At 43.3% G+C, this 21,092-nt stretch overlaps 1 protein-coding gene across 9 annotated transcripts in view; it reads left to right on the top strand.

The window, feature by feature from the left end:
- The window catches only part of ss18 (SS18 subunit of BAF chromatin remodeling complex), a 24,873-nt gene extending 5,264 nt beyond the window's left edge, over positions 1–19,609 (top strand). For 5 of the 9 annotated variants that reach the window (XM_024009418.2, XM_024009412.2, XM_024009413.2 and 2 more), the window contains 8 exons: positions 424–583; positions 10,251–10,487; positions 10,656–10,826; positions 11,215–11,292; positions 12,953–13,000; positions 13,301–13,423; positions 14,762–14,898; positions 16,246–19,609. In XM_024009418.2, coding sequence (XP_023865186.1) covers positions 424–583; positions 10,251–10,487; positions 10,656–10,826; positions 11,215–11,292; positions 12,953–13,000; positions 13,301–13,423; positions 14,762–14,898; positions 16,246–16,272 — 981 coding nt within the window. In that variant the 3' untranslated portion in view covers positions 16,273–19,609. Of the gene's footprint in view, positions 1–423; positions 584–10,250; positions 10,488–10,655; positions 10,827–11,214; positions 11,293–12,952; positions 13,001–13,300; positions 13,424–14,761; positions 14,899–15,378; positions 15,442–16,245 lie in introns of all 9 variants that reach the window. The other 4 variants (XM_024009419.2, XM_024009420.2, XM_024009414.2 and 1 more) reach the window with 3 other exon arrangements.
- The last annotated feature ends 1,483 nt before the right edge of the window (positions 19,610–21,092 follow it).

The raw sequence follows: 21,092 nt of genomic DNA on the forward strand, positions 1-21,092 counted from the left end.
TGGACAATTCCTTCGACCTCATGGCTTGGAGTGTCATAGCATGGTGTCTGAATACTTATGTAAATAATGGTATTTTTGTTTTTAATACATTTGCAAACATTTCTAAAAAGAAAACTTAAAAAATAACTGGATCTTGCTTTGTCATTATGGGGTATTGTGCGTAGATTGATGAGGGGCGAAAAAACAACGTAATCAATTATAGAATAAGGCTGTAATGTAACAAAATGTTGAAAAGGTGAAAGGGTCTGAATACTTTACGAATGCACTGTATAGCCAGAGATTATATGTCCACAGTTAGATGAAGCCTGAGTCTTTTAATTCTGTACCTTCAACATCACTTGCTTTCTTTCTCATACATGGCTCAGATATGTACCTTAACACAGATGGTATTTCTCTCCCTGTGTCTCTGTGTTGTCTGTCTAGCCACCCACTCAGAACATGCCCATGGGCCCTGGTGGGATGAATCAGAGTGGAGCGCCTGGCCCCCAGCCCCCCCACGGACACAACATGCCCTCGGAGGGCATGGTCAGCGGCGGCCCCACTGCCCCACACATGCAGAACCAGATGAACGGACAGATGCCTGGTAAGTGACCTCTTCGTCACCACCACCTCCCTCTGTCCCTTTCTCACTCACGATGGTTGCCTAGCAACACCACAGATCTGGGATGGGAGGGGATGGTGCTCTGCTAAACGATGATGTCACTCGTCGGTCTGTGAGCTCTGGTGGTCTTCTAAGAGAAGGAACAGTCAGATGTGTCATGATGCCACCGGAACTAGCCACACTGGGACCCAAATTTGAAAAGCAATTACCAAAACAATGGAGCAGGGTGAAAAATAATCTTATTAAAGCACGATTTAAATGTATTTTTGGAAGGTCTGTGGTCACCATTCATGTAATACATCAAATATTAACATCAGACAGTTTTGGGGAACTATTTCATATATATTTTTTCAGTTACATTATTTTCCCGGTTCAATCATATAGCAACCCTATATGCTTCGCAGCCCTGGTGTGACTGAGAGGACGGGCAGGGCAGAGCAGACTGCCATATGCCCCTAAATATTTTGTTCAGTGCTTCTAGAGTGAAATAAATCTCACATCTCTGCTGTTTGCAAGCGAGGTTGTTCGGCTACATTGTATCGTTATTTACTCTTCAGCACTGGTGTACAAGTGATACATTGTATAATTTCGCTTGACCGTGAGAACAACAAGTTTCGCATTGTGTTTTCTGAAGGTTTGTATAAAAATAAAGTGTTGGAGTAGCCTATAGGCCTACTATAGTGATTGGATCCCCCTCTCTAAAACTCTCCCTTCTGAACTAACGTGCTATCCAGCACATAACCTGCCACCTGATCTACAGCCCATTTGGGCAACAAACTAATGTGACCCCACAAGTGTCACGGAACTCGTCTGAAGGTAACCAGTACCGTTTTTTTTTTTATTATGAAAGGACGAAGGTAGTTTTGTGCCTACCCTAAAAAGGTTTAAATATGTGTAAATATATATACAATACCAGTCAAAAGTTTGGACACCTACTCATTCCAGGGTTTTTATTTTATTTTTACTATTTGCTACATTGTAGAATAATAGTGAAGACATCAAAACTATGAAGTAACACATATGGAATTATGTAGTAACCAAAAAACAAATATAAATATATTTGAGATTCTTCAAAGTAGCCACCCTTTGACTTGATGACAGCTATAGATATGTTTTGCTGAGTCTGAATCCACCGCATCTGCCAATGGCGGCTTTCCGCATTTGCGGTGGAAGGTGGCCAAGTTACAACGTTCGTCAGACCACGAGACATCCCGAAAATCAGTCTTTTCACAAACGTCTGTAGCGTCCGAATGATTTGGCCTTCAACGTGAAAACAACATGTTTTTGGACATTTTTTGCCAATTTATTGACAACGCCCCTGAGTCAATACATCTAATAGCTAAATGATCATGGTGTGACCATCTTAAAATGATTAAGGGTGAATTGAGAAGGTTTTTGGGAAATCGTTTCCATCTCTACCAGAAGACGGTTATCGTTTAGCATCATTGCTAATGGCTACACAAAGTGTACATGCGCACGGCACACACACACACAGGCATTTGTTCATGTCTTATGATTAACTTTGGAAAATTAAATTATTTTCTAAGTTAATTCCCTACTAAGTAAACGTTTTTGGGGGAATGTTGTTGAATTCTGTTTTAATGTCTGGATTCGGTGATTCCGTCTGTGTTCTCCACAACGCATATTTTATAGGGCCTTACTATTCTGAACATCTCCCCATATGGGCAGGTGTGGGATAGAAAGGTTGGTAAGGAAAGATACCATAACAGTTTTCCTTGGGTCTAATTCAATTATGCCCACAGCTGGCAGCAATTCGGAGCGCAGCTGCACGCCACCCGATCGTAATGCCCATGGTCAATTTGGTTTGACATTCGATATCCCTACGGGAATAGTTAAGGACAAATCAGTAAATTACACAATGTACATAGGACAATATTTTAAAATGTTAATGGCTCCAAATTTCAACGACGTAACCTCAAACCAAATATAAATTGTAGAAATTCATAAACAGATATTGAAAACATTTTAATGAGACAACTAAAAGTGCAATTATTAGTTGGTTTACAACATGAAAATATTGTCCCATTTACATTGTGTAATTATCATTCACATGTTTTACACTTTTTATCAAGCTGTTGCTGATTGCTTCTATTTCTGCCAAATCATTTGACAGCTGTAGGTTGAGGTTATTGTTTCCTAACGTTATTCCTTTGCAATTTTCTGCAGCGAATAGAGAAGACTATATACCCGTCCCATCTAACATTATGAAAATGAATTCCTCATGTGTGCTTGGTTCTGGATCGGAAAGGTGTGAAACGTATCGACGAGAGAAAGAAGCCAATTCAATCTTCTTGTAGAAGCTCTCTCTAGTTGATGAGCTTTCGCACTCCGCATGCCATGAAGGAGAAAATAATAGCATCATTAAAGGGGGCTGAACTTGATTTAGCCTTGGTTTTAATTCTCCTTATTAGGAAATTATTAGGAAATTCAACAGAACGAAATTTGGGTCTTGGAGGCGTGCTTTGATGTGGAGGTGTCTGTTCGAACGTGGGAAGCGCTTGTACTTTCACTCTGCCAAAACAATTCACAGTTAGTCACTCACCCTTCTAGATAACTTGAATAATGATAGTAAAAAGCTTTGGAGCACCTTCAATTAAATGTTGGAAAAAAGGCAAACTCAGCTCCATCATTCATTCCAAAACAACTGAAATTGGCAACAACTTTAATTACTTTTTCATTGGCAAGATTAGCAAACTTAGGCATGACATGCCAGCAACAAACACTGACACTACACATCCAAGTATATCTGACCAAATTATGAAAGGCAAGAATTGTGAAGTAAGTGTGGAAGAGGTGAAAAATGATTGTCTATCAACAATGACAAGCCACTGGGGTCTGACAACTTGGATGGAAAATTACTGAGGATAATAGTGGACGATATTGCCACTCCGATTTGCCACATCTTCAATTTAAGCCTACTAGAAGGTGTGTGCCCTCAGGCCTGGAGGGAAGCAAAAGTATTTCTGCTACCTAAGAATAGTAAAGCCCCCTTTACTGGCTCAAATAGCACACCTATATACAATGCTATTTTACATTTAAATAAATTGACAACAGACTTTCGGCACGCTTATAGGAAAGGACATTCAACAAGCACAGCACTTACACAAATGACTGAGAGAAATTGATGATAAAAAGATTGGGGGGGGATGTTTTGTTTCTGTGTTGCTTTTGACATTATCGATCATAGTCTGCTGCTGGAAAAACTTGTTATGGCTTTACACCCCCTGTTATATTGTGGATAAATAGTTACCTGTCTAACAGAACATAGTGCAGCTGTTTAGGCCCCTTACTTTTTTCAATCTTTACTAACGACATGCCTTGAGTAAAGCCAGTGTGTCGATGTACGCGGATGACTCAACACTATACACGTCAGCTACCAAGCAACTGAAATGCAGTTAGTTTCAGAATAGGTGGCATGGAATAAGTTGGTCCTAAGTATTTCAGGGGGGAAAAGCATTGTATTTGGGACAAATCATTCACTAAACCTTGCAATTAATAATGTGGAAATTGAGCAAGTTGAGGTGACTAAACTGCTTGGAGTAACCCTGGATTGTAAACTGTCCTGGTCAAAACATATTGATACAACAGTAGCTAAGATGGGGAGAAGTCTGTCCATAATAAAGCACTGCTCAACCTTAACAGTTGCCACAAAGAGGGTAAATTGCAATTGGCTCAGAACAGGGCAGCACGGCTGGCCCTTGGATGTACACAGAGAGCAAACATTAATAATATGCATGTCAATCTCTCCTGGCTCAAAGTGGAGGAGAGATTGACTTCATCACTACTTGTATTTGTGAGAGGTATTGACATGTTGAAACTAAGCACTGAGCTATATGTTTAAACGACTAGCACACAGCTTAGACACCCATGCATACCCCACAAGACATGCCACCAGAGGTCTCTTCACAGTCCCCAAGTCCAGAACAGACTATGGGAGGTGCACAGTGCTACATAGAGCCATGACTACATGGAACTCTATTCCACATCAGGTAACTGATGCAAGCAGTAGAATCATATATATTTTTTAAATAGATAAATACACCTTATGGAACAGTGGGGACTGTGAAGCAACACAGGCAAAAACACACACATAACATACGAACTATACACACATGTAGACATGGATTTTGTGTTGTAGATATATTTGCACTGATGCCCACTCACTAACATAATCTCCCTCGCTTCTAAACCGGCCTTGGCCAGTTTCTGGACTGTCGTGGTCCTGATGCTGTGATTTGTGTATGTAGTTGTTCCCGCTGCCCTGCAGATCTTGGGTAGAAGTGCTGTCAGATAGTTCACGCCCATCGGCTCTGATGTGTACCAGATTGAGTCCCCGATACACACTCCTCTCCTTGGGTGGAGATAAAATTGAAGGGCTTTCTCTGGGTATTTCAATAGATATTTTTCCAGTGATGCCACCGGGCATAGTGGGTTCCCTGGCTGCTCGAACATCAATCCCCTCTTGGACTCCCTGCCCCTCTCCCTTGGGTCCAGAGGATTCTTTGTTGCCTCATTTATATGCGAGAGTGGCATATCTGAGAGAGAATGCGTTATAGTATTGTTTTCCAATAGCCTAATTACGAGTGCAACTTAGAAATAACACGAACAGGCTATGCATAACATACCTTAGACCGTTCTCGTCTGTTTTTACGAGGAATGAGTTGGGCTTTAGTTGTCTGTTCCTCTCTTTTCCTCTTCGACCCAGATGTAACTGGAAGTTGAACCACACTTTCTGGACCAGACCCCTTGGTGTCCCGGATTCAGAGCCTGGGAGTTTTGGAGCTAGGCCATGTCCTTATCGGTGATGGGAGGGTGTCTGTTTGTGATATATTTTCCTTGCTGCCATAGCTGTTTAATGCTTCCCATAAATACATGATTCGGGGTGGTAAATTCGGTGTCCTTCATAAGGCACCAGCTGCGACCGATGGGAGGGTCATTTAGAAACCATTTGAGCCCACCCCGGAGTGCCAGGTAGCTACTTATGCTGTACTGCTCCCCCTTCCCATTTTGTACATATTCATAAAACTATCGGTGAAGGATGTTAAAATCTTAGTGACAGTTTTGAAGTCAACAACCTTTTCTTCTCTGCTAGCCAGCCCTCAAAGCAACGCATAGCCCAGTTTGTATTCTTAACTGTGTTTTTTTCCGTCGCTGCTTTTCTCTAGGTCATTCAATGCCGTATCCTCCAAATCTGCATGCCTGGGTATTATTGCCATCTCTTTTTCCCATTCATCCATAGTCATGCCGCCGAAAGATGTTCCACTCATCCGTTTTAGTTTTGGCAACAAAGTATCGATTTAGCTAGTCAACTGTATGTTGCTATGACAACCAGCTCAATTTGCTGTCTGGCTCATTCGGACACATTCACTTTATATGGGATGATGGAGATCGCAATTCCATATTAAAACAAAATTGAAAAGGTCGGAGAGACAGACAGCAAGGTTTATACAAGTCTCTGCTGTTGAAAATCAAATGTTAGTCTAAAAGAAATGTGAGATAATGTCTAGATGCTTTTTATAGTGGAGATCAAGTTTATAATTGCCTGGCTGGGCTGGTGAGACAGTGCAGTCAGATGGAACAGAGTAAATGAGCATTTCAACGTCACATATTTAGTCGGTGGTAACTTGTGGAATAGACGCCGGCTGGAATGCTGTTTTAACCCATCAGGATTAGACTCACCCGTTGTATAATGTACATTTAATCACCCCCTTCACCATAATCATCATCATTCAGATCATTCAAAAATGTGTGGATGCTAAACCTGAAGATCTCGTGGTTCTCTCTGTGAAGTAAAAGTATGTTGTTTCTCACTAGTACGCTCTGAAGAGGAAACAACGATACAATGTAGCCTAACAACATCGCTCGCAAACAGCACAGATGTGAGATTTATTTCACTATAGAAGCACCGGTCCTTTTACATTTTCATTCCAGTTTGCACTTCATCTGATAAGCCATTAAACATTTTGGTCTGCCCTGCCCATAAGTCATGAAAAGCCGTACGTTGAGTTGCTGTAAGATTCAAATGGGGAAAATAATGTACCTGTGATAAAACAATGAAATGGTTCCCAAATGATGTATATATTTAATGTATTCCATGAATGTTGACCACATACATTTTTGTAGTTTTCTTTGTAATTCCGTTTCAAACGTGGCTCCCAGTGCAGCTAGTTCAGGGGTATAATTGTGCATCTGACTGTTTCTTTGCTTTATGTTCCTAGGTGGTCTTGGACTCCACTTCACTGTGGTTGTGTTTATATGCGTGTTCGTTTGAGTGAGGGAGACTGTGAGCATTTAGTCTACTTTGTTATGCCAATTATTACCAGTTGTCAAGGCATATATAGCACACATGGTTGTAAATATTAGAATAGGGAGAAAATACTTTCTCAGGAGAGAATCTTTTAATTTAACAGTTCCATCTTAATCTCTGTACTGTATGGTAACAGTGGTTTGCGAACATATTCACCCCCCTTGGCATTTTTCTTATTTTGTTGCCTTACAACTTGGAATTAAAATTGATTTTTGGGGGTTTGTATCATCTGATTTACACAACATGCACTTTGAAGATGCAAAATATTTTTTATTGTGAAACAAGAAATAAGACAAAAAAAACGGAACTTGAGTGTGCATAACTAAATCAAACCAAACTTTGTCACGTGCCGAATACAACAAGTGTAGACTTTACCGTGAAATGGTAACTTACAAGCCCTTAACCAACAGTGCAGTTCAAGACTATTCACCCCCCAAAGGCAATACTTTGTAGAGGCACCTTTTGCAGCATTTACAGCTGCAAGTCTCTTGGGGTATGTCTCTATAAGCTTGGCACATCTAGCCACTGGGATTTTTGCCCATTCTTCAATGCAAAACTGCTCCAGCTCCTTCAAGTTGGATGGGTTCTGCTGGTGTACAGCAATCTTTAAGTCATACCACAGATTCTCAATTGGATTGAGGTCTGGGCTTTGACTAGGCCATTCCAAGACATTTAAATGTTTCCCCTTAAACCACTCGAGTGTTGCTTTAGCAGTGTGCTTAGGGTTATTGTCCTGCTGGAAGGTGAACTTCCATCCCAGTCTCAAATCTCTGGAAGACTGAAACAGGTTTCCCTCAAGAATTTCCCTGTATTTGGCGCCTTCATTCCTTCAATTCTGACCAGTTTCCCAGTCCCTGAAGATGAAAAACATCCCACAGCATGATGCTGCCACCACCATGCTTCACTGTGGGGATGGTGTTCTCAGGGTGATGAGAGGTGTTGGGTTTGCGCCAGACATAGCATTTTCCTTGATGGCCAAAAAGCTCAATTTTAGTCTCATCTGACTAGAGTACCTTCTTCCATATGTTTGGGGAGTCTCCCACATGGCTTTTGGCGAACACCAAACGTGTTTGCTTATTTTTTTCTTTAAGCAGTGGCTTTTTTCTGGCCACTCTTATGTAAAGCCCAGCTCTGTGGAGTGTACGGCTTAAGGTGGTCCTATGGACAGATACTCCAATCTCCGCTGTGGAGCTTTGCAGCTCCTTCAGGGTTATCTTTGGTCTCTTTGTTGCCTCTCTGATTTAATGGTGCTTCGAGGGATGTTCAAAATTTCAGATTTTTTTTAGAACCCAACCATGATTTTACTTTTATTTAACTAGGCAAGTCAGTAAAGAACAAATTCTTATTTTCAAACAAGTATTTGATACACTGCTGATTTTGCAGGTTTTCCTACTTACAAAGCATGTAGAGGTCTGTAATTTTTTATCATAGGTACACTTCAACTGTGAGAGACAGAATCTAAAACAAAAATCCAGAAAATCACATTGTATGATTTTTAAGTAATTCATTTGCATTTTATTGCATGACATAAGTATTTGATCACCTACCAACCAGTAAGAATTCCYGCTCTCACAGACCTGTTAGTTTTTCTTTAAGAAGCCCTCCTGTTCTCCACTCARTACCTGTATTAACTGCACCTGTTTGAACTCTTTACCTGTATAAAAGACACCTGTACACACACTCAATCAAACAGACTCCAACCTCTCCACAATGGCCAAGACCAGAGAGCTGTGTAAGGACCTCAGGGATAAAATTGTAGACCTGCACAAGGCTGGGATGGGCTACAGGACAATAGGCAAGCAGCTTGGTGAGAAGGCAACAACTGTTGGCGCAATTATTAGAAAATGGAAGAAGTTTCAATGATGGTCAATCACCCTCGGTCTGGGGCTCCATGCAAGATCTCACCTCGTGGGGCATCAATGATCATGAGGAAGGTGAGGGATCAGCCCAGAACTACACGGCAGGACCTGGTCAATGACCTGAAGAGAGCTGGGACCACGTCTCAAGAAAAACCATTAGTAACACATTACGCCGTCATGGATAAAAATTGTTGATCCCAAACACACCGCCCGGGCAACGAAGGAGTGGCTTCGTAAGAAGCATTTCAAGGTCCTGYAGTGGCCTAGCCAGTCTCCAGATCTCAACCCCATAGAAAATCTTTGGAGGGAGTTGAAAGTCCGTGTTGCCCAGKAACAGCCCCAAAACATCACTGCTCTAGAGGAGATCTGCTTGGAGGAATGGGCCAAAATACCAGCAACAGTGTGTGAAAACCTTGTGAAGACTTACAGAAAACGTTTGACCTCTGTCATTGCCAACAAAGGGTATATAACAACGTATTGAGAAACTTTTGTTATTGACCAAATACTTATTTTCCACCATAATTTGCAAATAAATTCATAAAAAATCCTACAATGTGATTTTCTGGATTTTTTTTCTAATTTTGTCTGTCATAGTGTACCTATGATGAAAATTACAGGCCTCTCATCTTTTTAAGTGGGAGAACTTGCACAATTGGTGGCTGACTAAATACTTTTTTGCCCCACTGTGTATGTGTATATATATTGCACACAAGTGGACTTTATTTAACTAATTATGTGACTTCTGAAGGTAATTGGTTGCACCAGATCTTATTTTGTGGCTTCATAGCGAAGGGGGTGAATACATATGCACGCATCACTTTTCCGTTTGACATTTTATTTTTTTTCATTTCACTATTTTGTGTATGTCCATTACATGAAATCCAAATAAAAATCAATTTAAATTACAGGTTGTCGCCTCCCGAGTGGCGCAGTGGTCTAAGGCACTGTGCTAGCTGTACCACTAGCGATTCTGGGTTCGAGCCCAGGCTCTGTCACAGCCAGCCGCGACGCCCATGGGCGGCGCACAATTGGCCCAGCGTCGTTCGGGTTAGGGAGGGTTTGGCCGGCAGGGATATCCTTGTCTCATCGCGTACTAGCGACTCCTGTGGCGGGCCGGGTGCAGTGCACGCTGACACGGTCGCCAGGTGTTCGGTATTTCCTCCGACAGATTGGTGCTGCTGGCTTCCGGGTTGGATGGGCATTGTGTCAAGACACAGTGCGGCTTGGTTGGGTTGTGTTTCGGAGGATGCATGGCTCTCGACCTTCGCCTCTCCCGAGTCCGTACGGGAGTTGCAGCGACGAGACTAGACTGTAACTACTACCAATTGGATACCACGAAATTGGGGAGAAAAAAAATGTACAGGTTGTCATGCAACAAAATAGAAAAAACGCCAGGGTGGTGAATACTTTTGCTAGGCACTGTATCATCCTGAAGGTTAAATGGTCTGTCCTTTTTTCCCAGGGCCCAATCACATGCCCATGCAGGGCCCCGGGCCTGGCCCCAACCAGCCTCCCAACATGCCCGGCAGTGGCGCCATGAACATGCCCCCCAGCAGCCACGGCTCCATGGGCGGCTACAACCACGCTGTGCCCTCGTCTCAGGGCATGCCTGCTCAGGGCCAGATGAACATGCCCCAGGGACAGGGACCCATGGGCAACTACGGCCCCCGGCCCAACATGAACATGCAGCCTAACCAAGGTACAGGAAAGAGGGGGGGAAAGTATAATTAATAGATCTCTCACACTGGACCTTCAGTTGTCCTTCTATTGATGATGACATCCACCCATAGAGCATTTTATTATTATTATTTTTCTAATTGGGTTCTGTAATGAAATATTGTGTGTATTTGTGTTGTTCCCACCCCAGGCCCCATGATGCACCAGCAGCCTCCCTCCCAGCAGTACAACATGCCCCCTGGGGGTGGTGGGCAGCACTACCAGGGCCAGCAGAATCCCATGGGCATGATGGGTCAGGTCAACCCAGGCAACCATGTCATGGGGCAGAGGCCCATGCCCCCTTACAGACCCCCACAGCAAGGTATGCTCCGCTCCGCTCCACAGAGTGGACCACTGGGCCAAGAGCAAGGCGCTTGGTTTGACTTTACACAGGGCTGCGACCTCCTCTCCTGTACCTAACCCCCTCTCCTCTTCGTCTTTAAGTGGAGCTATCTTTCACTTCCACTGTCGTGGCTCACAGACGCAGGTAGCCCCATAACCATAGAAGGAACACTCACCCAGGCGCCCTGAAGGTTGTCAGTCCCAGCACTACTAAACTGTAGTTTGGTGACCCACGAGACTCACACAGGAGCTCTCTAGCAAATAAGTGGCCAAAATTACAACTTCACTTCCTCGCCGAAATTACCCCCCAACAACACCTTGAATCTACCTGTGTGTGTGTTGTTTGCCGTGTGTGTATGTGTGTGTAGGACCCCCTCAGCAGTACCCAGGGCAGGAAGACTACTATGGGGACCAGTACAGTCACGCAGGACAGGGAGCTTCAGAAGGTAGGAGATCCAACCAACCGCTTGCTCGCTCGTAGAACCAACCAAGCCTCTGCCAGTCTAAGGTTCACTTAGAGGAGCTGTGTTGAGGCATGGAGATGGACAGAGGATGGAGAGCGTAACAAAGCAAAACAACATTGTGTGACAGATGGTGACCCTGTCCATCAGCTAAGGGAGTGGATTGTTCAGCACCACTTCACACCCAAGCCTTATACAGAGCGTCGGCGGTTTATTTTGGTTCCTACGCGGTTATCTAGAACATTTGTGGAAGTAGAGGATGAAAGTCATCTAACTATTCAGTTGGACATTAGTCACTGTGCTCTGTAAGTCTGGCCTGAAGGAAGCTCTGATGTTCGGTTTTCCCGCCCACCGTCCCATTTAGGGCTGTGCGTCGTCGATAAACAAATAGCTAGTCGGCTAGTTATTCTGTCGAACCCTGATCTTGTCAAGGTGGGACTCCAAATGCATACAGCGATTCAATCCTGGAAGTTGATCTCCGGTCGTGCTTTTAGCGGAAGCAGAGGTCCTACTTTAGCAGAAGCCCCACACACACGAGTTAGCAGACTTGACAGATGTTGTGTCAAAGACTCATGGAGGAAAATGAGATTAGCTGGACTGGGATGATTTCCCCAGTGATTTCCCACCCCTTCATAGTGATTTTGTGTCATAGCATCAACATAAACAAGTATTCTCAAATGAATAATTTTCTCTTGCATGTGTCAATCACTTTTTTACACCTTTTCTACTTTCTACTCCCTTTGAAACGTTGACACAGCACTCTCCAGTCTCCAATAGCTAGGTTGTACTCTGATGGGAATTACAGGATTTTAAATATTGTTTTGGGAAAATATGTATATTCTCAAAAGAAAGTAGTTTATTTTCTCCCAGGATTAGTTAAAACTTTTTTCAAACCTATATTTCTGAACATTTCTACACACACAGACACTGTGTGAAGCACAATAAATGTTTATGCGTGAATCCACTGAATTTTCCCCCCATTGACTTCTATCTCCTCCAAAATGGACATGAAATAACATGTCTCCTATCTCCCTGTGAAGTAATGCTATAGGTGATGGTGAGTACAGTTTGCTTTAGCCACCGTTTCCTGATCAACGCTTTGATTTCTCAGAACAATACTACCACGCAGGTATCAATGTAGTTTCACAGAAATTTACGTAGGGAAAAAGGAAGCTACGCTAAAGCCATAACTAACTAAGCCGTAACTAATGCAACTTTTTTGTTGCTAAGGCTATTTTGTTCAATAACTGCAGTAGCCTAAATGCTAGCTTTTTACAATTAACATGCCTAAAATACCCTTTCTACACCAGTATTATTTCTCCCAATTAGCCTTCCCTGGCCAGCTCAGTTCAGGTTAAGGGAGGTTGAGTTGAGCGGCTGAAGATTGCCGAGTCTGTGCTCTGTTTTCTGCCTTCCTAAAAAAAAATATCATTTTTGATTTCTCACTCACAAATATTTCATTTCTCATAAATGTTGTCGTTCAAGCTTTTTATTTTATTTTACGGCTCATAGCAGGTGTCAGGTAAGGATGCTGAAAAGGTGTCACTATAACAATTCTGTATATGAAAAACAAAACTTCATGTTTCAATGGGCATGCTCACAGTGTTGGTTCTTTTTCTCCTGTGGTTCTTGTCTTGTCTGCCAGAGCGAGACCCAGCAGCCAACCAACAGTCCCCCTATGAAAAAGATCATGGTTTGTTAACTTTGTTTGTTAACAGCCTAAATCAGTGTTTTCAAAACATTCGGATCAGGGTTGGGGTCAATTTCATGTTCAGTTTAGTCAATTCAGGAAGTAAACTGAAATTCCAAACATAACATTTTGAATTGGAATTTCTGTTTACCTCCAGAGTTGAATGAATCGAAATGGAATGGACCCCAACCCTGATTCTGGCCACACTAAGCACTGCTGTGCTGTCTGCTGTTATGTCGTCGAGCCTGGTTCAGATACTGTAATGTCACAGGTACTGTAATGTCTCTGTTGCCCCCCCTGTAGGAAATGCCCAGTATGGCCAGCAGCAGGAGGCCTACCAGCAAGGTCCTCCTCAACAGCAGGGCTACCCCCCACAGCAGCAGTACCCCGGACAGCAGGGCTATCCTGGACAGCAACAGGGTTATGGTGGGTGGAAATACTCAGTCTCCCTTTGACTTCCTCTTTCTCTGTCAGTCCACACTCATCCTGTAGGAGGCACCATTTGCTTTCGATTTAGTTGTCTTGAAACATCAGTCCTTGATTCCAAATGGCACCAACCCAGAGCCTCCCGTATGTTTACTGTACCACGCCACTGTTTTCCTGATTTACATTGTGCACTTTCAATGTCGCAGCAGCACAGTCAAGGCTACAGACACTGGCACGTTGATCAGAAGAGGGAACTGGCAGACAATGTGCTGTGTTAGGTGTCCCTCTAGTACTATGGTGGGTCACTGTACAGGCCTAGTCACTGTGTTATAGAAAGTGAGAGATGGAGTGTGAGAGAATGAGTGAAAGAGAAAGGAAAGGTCAGGCTTATGGGTAATCGCCCTTGGCAGTGTGTGCGAGTGGGCCTTCTCCCCTTTGTTTTTAAAATCCTGTCAGCTCTTCTTCTCCTGCTTTTTCTCTCTCTCTCTCTCTCTCTGAGCCAGAGGCATTTCTCTCATGTCAGTAATGAGCTGGTGGAGAGAGGCAGAGGCTGTGAGGTAGGCTCCATCTGCCACACGCTCGTTCACTCTCGCAGGCGGGCCCCCTCTAAGTTAAGCTTTGCGGCGTTGGCATTACGAGCGCCCTAACGATGTTGCGTGGCTCTCTTTTGACTTGGCCCCAGTCAGTCAGGCATCCTATCACTGATCAGCCGTTGGAATGCCTGATAGCACGGCGATATGCGGCGGTACGGTAACACCAGTGCAACGGGAGTATTCAGAGGCTGTCCGATGAAGTGGTTTTTAATGAGGCTCCGCTTCTCTAATGAAGGCCCACGGAATCTCCTTGATGTCTCCTTGCATTAGACGACTTAACACCCAGCCCCGTCCTTGGTGCTGGCTACAGCGCCGGCTGCAGTTAGTCAGACTCTCTGACTCTCTCATTACAGAGAAGAGTAGGCCAGTGTTAGTGTGGAGCCAAACTTCAACGAATGGCCCAGGGCCCAACTAATACTACCCACTAGTCTCTCTCTGCCATGCCTCTGTCGGTCTGCCTGTCAGTGGATCTGTGTTCATGGCTAGATGGAGGTGGATTGACTCTAAGTGAGTTCCCCTGAAGCGCTCAATTGTGCAAGAATACGACGTGTCATAATGATTGACGTCGAACAGCAAAATCTGGGAATCTAGCATGCTGTTACGCTCCCAGACACTGCATTTGATTATTGAACAATGTCTATAATAGTGTCGTTGTGTACCTATTTGGTGTGAAGAACAGTATCTTCATGTACATGTAATATTTCAGTCGGACGTCCATAACCTTTGATTTCTGTGTGTCCGCCAGGTCCATCCCAGGGAGCTCCAGGCCAGTACCCCCAAGGTTACCCCCAGGGCCAGGGGCAGCAGTACGGGGCCTACCGGGGCCCCCAGCCCGGCCCCCCTCAGGCCCAGCAACAACGCCCATACCCAGGCTACGACCAGGTGAGCATGAGCCCATGAGTAGGCAGGTCTTACTGTGTCCTTGTATGTTGGCTAAAGATGGATAGAAGTTAAAGATGAGATATAACATTTAGTTTATCCAGGGTTCAGGGAGTGTCCATAAGCAAGAGACCAGGGAGGAGTGGGTGTCTTGTGCATGCTGACGTTGTATGGGGAGTTTAATATATAATTCCTTAAACGGTTTGATGTGTTTAGCCAGCTTACAGCTTAGTATGGTTCTCCTCTGTTAGGAGAAACCTGCCTTCACAGTTGAGTTGTGAGTGGAAAAGAGTTTAATATATTGCCTTGAATAATACAGCAAGTCAGAGCAGAGCAGGGTAATGTAGAATCTCTCCTCCCCAAATGTAACATAGACCTTTGGGAGTGTTGACAGGGAGGGAGAGCTACGTGTTGCCCTGTATTTTCTGTGGTCCTTTGCGGAGGCCACAGCTACACTTTGATTCTTTATCTTTGAATATTCAGGGACACATGAGGAAATAAAGACCCGGGGATTTGAACCCCTGACTAGCTCTGTAAGAAGCAAAGGTAATGGTTGCTGTGAAGACGTCACCTCAACGTCAAATCTGGACGTTTGACCTGTTCGCCTAGCCTTGATCTGCATTTGTTATGTTTCTCCTCCTGTCTTCTGTTTAAACATCTGATTTCTTTACGTCTTTTTGTAACCAGGGGTCGAACTTTATGCTTGAGGTCTTCAAATATATCAAGCACAATCTGTAGGGGAACTTGAGAAAATGTAGATGGTTTGGAATTGACAAAATCAAAAATACAACTCGCCATACTTTGGTTAATATTTATATATTTTTCATGCAATTAACTGCATTTAAATGTTTTATGTGTCATTTATTAATAATTATGCACTGTGTAGAAATAGTATCTGATCAAAGTAATAGTCAAATTGAAACTGAAAATCTGAAATATGTAACTAATGACAATTGTGTTCCTAAAGAGCAGCCACTTTCGACCCCTGTTTAGAAATGAACCTTTAAAATACCAACAAAAAAACATCCCTCCTATCATATTAAATGCACAAGTCACAGAGCAGCATTTTGCCTAATGCTGCAGTATACTAATAAGAAGTTGCGTCCCTCCTTTCATTAGCTTTTCTGAGGCCATGCTGCCACCTGCTGGTTAAATCCAGCCAATGCAGCCAAACAGGAATAGTCTGCATCTGTGACATAAGATTGATAGCTACCACAGATGTGCTTGTTTGCATCCTATTTAGATATATAAATATGAGCTTTTCTCAAGTAAATGCCTGTTTATTCAGATGTTAGAATGAGAAGTCATTAAGATGTGTCCATTTACAGTACTTTCTTCCTTCCTCCACAGGGTCAATATGGAAATTACCAGCAATGAGAGATGGTCATGGCAGTCAACAAGAGCCCTGCTCTGACCTCTAACCTCTAAACTCGGCTGCAGCTCACTGAGACACCCTCTCTCACACACACACACGCACACACTTTGTGGTCCTTATGTGAAAAGTGTAACTTTTGTTAATGTCGATAATGAGATGATTTTGTCCACTTCCATCACTTTGCTTCTGGTCTGTGTTAGTCTCAAAGCAGCGATGCCTTAAAACGAAACAGAGCTGCCTTATACAGAGCCCTGCAGATTGTGAAATGGGCAAAAATAACAAGTTACATTCATTTTTGGGATATAACAGGACAGAATTGTACAGATCTGAACTTCACACTCATGTAGTGCAATGTTTCTCCATCCAATAGCCCCCCGTTCATAAGAAGCAATAATGCCAATGGGAGGGGTGGGACAGAGGCGGCGTGAGGAGATCTTGCATCTGAAACAAAATTCTGTTAGGCCATGGTACATGTCAAGGTCAACATGTGTGATGATGTAAAAATCAATTTTATGCTTTTTAGATTAAGCTAACTTTGTATAAGAATTTGGAGACTATCGTTGAATATTGTTTTTGTTTTTTTCTCTTGAACTATGTCTATTGATGTCATTTTTGTTGTTGTTGTGATGACATTGTATTCATCCCCCATTTTGTTTGTTCTTTTGTTATTTGTTCCCCCTGAATTCTCTATGCTTCTTCAGTGACTTGTACAAAGAATATGTGCTTGGGGTGAACAAATCGGATGCCTTGGTTTTATGAATGGATTGTATATAGAAAGCCCTCAAACAGAACACCCATGTGCATTGAAGCATCAGTGCTCAAACATTATTTCTTTGGGAAGCAGAAGCAGAACATGACCTGTGAGTAGGGCTGAATTCTGACTTGAGATATACAGTGCATTCAGGGAAGTTCAGACCCCTTGACTTTTTCCACATCTTGTTACGTTACAGCCTTATTCTAAGACGTATAAAATAATTTTTTCCCCCTCATCAATCTACACAATGGAAATATCACATTTACTTAAGTATTCAGAACCTTTACTCAGTACTTTGTTGAAGCATCTTTGGCAGCGATTACAGCCTTGAGTCTTCTTGGGTATGTATTTGGGGAGTTTATCCGATTCTTCTGTGCAAATCCTCTAATGCTCTGTCAGGTTGGAAGAGGAGCGTCGTTGCACAGCTATTGTCAGGTCTCCAGAGATGTTCGATCGTGTTCAACTCCAGGCTCTGGCTGAGCCACTCAATGACTTTCAGAGACTTGTCCAGAATCCACTCCTGTGTTGTCTTGTCCTTGTGCTTAGGGTCGTTGTCCTTTTGGAAGGTGAACCTTCGCCCCAATATTGAGGTCCTGATCGCTCTGGAGCATGTTTTCATCAAGGATCTCTGTACTTTGCTCCATTCATCTTTCCCCCATTCATCTTTCCTTCGATCCTGATTAGTCTACCAGTCCCTGCTGCTGAAAAACATCCCGACATGATGCTGCCAGGTTTCCTCCAGATGTGATGCTTGGCATTCAGGCCAATGAGTTCAATCTTGGTTTCATCAGATCAGAGAATCTTGAATCCTTTAGGTGCCTTTTGGCAAACTCCAAGCGGGCTGTCGTGCCTTTTACTGAGGAGTGGCTTCCTTCTGACCACTACCATAAAGGCCTGCACGGAGAGCTGCAGATATTGTTGTCCTCCTGGAACATTCTCCCATCTCCACAGAGGAACTCTGGAGCTCTGTCAGAATGACCATTGGGTTCTTGGTCACCTCCCTGACCAAGGTCTTTCTCTCCCGATTGCTCAGCTCTAGGAAGAGTTTTGGTGGTTCCAAACTTCCATTTAAGAATGGAGGCCACTGTGTTCTTGGGGACCTTCAATGCTGCAGAACTTTTTTGGTACCCTTCCCCAGATCTGTGCTTTGACACAATCCTGTCTCAGAACTCTACGGACAATTCTTTCTACCTTATGGATTGGTTTTTGCTCTGACATGCACTGTCAACTGTGGGACCTTTTATATAGACAGGTGTGTGCCTTTCCAAATCATGTCCAATCAATTTAATTTACCACAGGTGGACTCCAAGTTGTAGAAACACCTCAAGGATGATCAATGGAAACAGGATGCACCTGAGCTCAATGTTGAGTCTCATAGCAAAGGGTCTGAGTAGTTTTGTAAATAGGGTTATTTCTGTAAAAAAAAAGAAAATCAATTTGCAAACATTTCCACAATTTAAAAAAAATATTTTTAATTATGGGGTATTGTGTGTAGATTGAGGATTTTTTTTAAATTTCAATCAATTTTTGAATAAGGCTGTAACGTTACAAAATATGGAAAAAGTGAAGGTGTGTAAATACTTTCCGAATGCACTGTGTGTGTAAAACCGCGCTGAGCCCATACTCCTAAAGTGTCTGATTTAGGATAGCTGATTTGCGATCAGTTTTTCCTTGGCTATCACAATGTGAAGGACTACATGGACCCTAGATCAGCACTCCTACTCTGAGACGCTTTATGAATAGGGCACCTGAATGCTTCCAATGCCCCCTGCTACTCCTAAAGGTTAAAGTTAGTAGCATCTACAGTATCTGTGGCCTTGGCGCTTCAGTGTGCTCTGTTAATGGACAGCTGGTTAAGAGCTTTATTCAGTTGGGGGATATTCCAAACATATGTCTTAATGTACATCCGACACAGATCTCTGTTCCATGTGATGGAGAATAGTGTCTGCTCGATACATAAAAAATTTTATTTGCAACTTTATGAACATTATGTCCATACTGAATATTCCCATTATGGGTCTGAGGGAGTGCTTTGACCACAGACTGTCCAATCAGACTCACTCGTACATTCAGTATAATCAGTCCCACATAAGCTTCTTTCAGTCTGATGGAGTCTTCTTTACAATGACGTAAGCCATTTTCCCCCCAGAATAAACTTGTAATTCAAAGTGTCATGTTGTACGTTACCACCAACCGAATGTGAGTTAGGTACAATATTACATAAAACACTCAGAGGGAGTGTCTTGTGAAGCTTTGAGATACATTTCCATTAATGTCATGCAGCATCTTACGCTTGTACAGACTTTAGTTGTGTTATTCTATTAAACCTTGGGCTTGATACACTATTACTACATGGACACACCATGCACATGTTACAGAGAAGAGAAATATATAATTGATTTCCAGTCAGCCTCAAAGATACTAACCTTGGTATACTGTAGTACATATCTTGTAATTAATGTTTTGTTTTTCATTCAGCACCCTGTAGCCAATATGACGGGGTCGTTACTGTAAGTGTCATTGTGATGTTAAATGGTACAGTATGTCACTGTGGAAAAACTGCAACAATAAATTGCTAGAATTTTTATACAGTGTCTTTCTTTCAAATGTCTCTTCTCCAAATGTATGGATATAGCCAGATAATATTGTAAGATTGCTTTGTGAGTTCCTTGTTCTGAATATCTGTGTATTTACTGTATTGGCAGTCTAGGTTCAATACGCTCCCACCACACCCTGCATACCCAGTCTGTCTGGTCCAGATGTATCTGGAAAAGTCCAGGGCACATTTACACCCAAAATGACCTCCCCTCTCTCCCCCTTCTTCTCCCTCTCAGCTCACATAGGGGGGAGAGATACAGATGGTGCACCAGATGTGTGGCCAGAACACGTGACCAGAGTGTGGAGATGATGGCCCTGCCTTGCCCTGCTGCTGATGATGATAATGTGTTTGTGTGTTAGATAACCTAGCGGTTAAGAGCGTTGGGCCAGTAACTGAAAGGTCGCTGGTTCGAATCACCAAGCTGACTAGGTGAAAAATCCACCTATGTGCCCTTGAGCAATGCACTTAACCCTATGTGCTTCTGTAAGTTGTTTTGGATGAGTGTCTACTAAAATGTAAATGTTTATGGATGTTTCAAAAACTAAGAGAAATAGAGAAATCCTGTTTGTGTTAGTTTGCACTCCTTTATAACGATCTGCATGTAACCTATGTGTCTTTATGTGCAGTGCTCAGGGTCTGGTGGCATCTCCGTCACCCCAGCACCATCCTGCTGCTCCACAGCTGGCTGCCCCACCCTTTCCAGCTGCCACTGGGTCTCCCCCTGGCCCCTTGGCTTGGCAGACACACCGTTTTGGGCGCTCCCCCACCAGCCCTCCCTGGCAGCTGCCACCCTCGCAGACGTGAATGGGGTCGGACAAAGTCACTCCTCCTGTGACTGTGTCTGGTGCCACGGGGTGCACAGGGATGAGGGGGTGAAGGGATGGGAGGAGGAGGGTTATGTGGTTGGAGGAAGACTCTTCCCTTATACTCCTGTACTGTGGGATCTCTTTTGGGCACTCATCAATTCAGCAAGCTGGAGACGTCACTGTGCTAATTGTTGAGCGTAATAGGATAGTGGGAGAAAGCAACCCCTCACTAGTCCACATTTGATTTACATTGTGTTTTTGATGAGTATGACCCCGTGAATCTTTATGTAACAGGGTGGGATTGTTGGATGTTTTGAATGTGGCCTCTTTTTCAGCACCAGGTGTGGGGAATTGGAATTGAGGGTCATGTTATCAATGGAGCTGTCTATAAAAGTCCCTGTGTTTGAGTCATTCTGCAGAGTTCACAACCATGAGAAGGCTGCCGCGTGCAGGGCGGACAGGAACAAGTGGTGATAGTGGTTCTAGTCCAAATTTGAAAGAAACAAAGACTCAAACTACCGATGGGTCATTTTGACCCCAGGGGCATATTTTTGATCATAGTCCAAAGGTGGTTCACTCAATTCTTCCAATTTCTCATGACTTTGTCACTCAACTTGTTCTTAATACATCTAAATCATTATTGAGTGTTTTTGTATCAATATG

This window comes from Salvelinus sp. IW2-2015, linkage group LG19 (genome assembly GCF_002910315.2).
Source record: "Salvelinus sp. IW2-2015 linkage group LG19, ASM291031v2, whole genome shotgun sequence".
Classification (NCBI taxonomy): Eukaryota; Metazoa; Chordata; class Actinopteri; order Salmoniformes; family Salmonidae; genus Salvelinus; species Salvelinus sp. IW2-2015.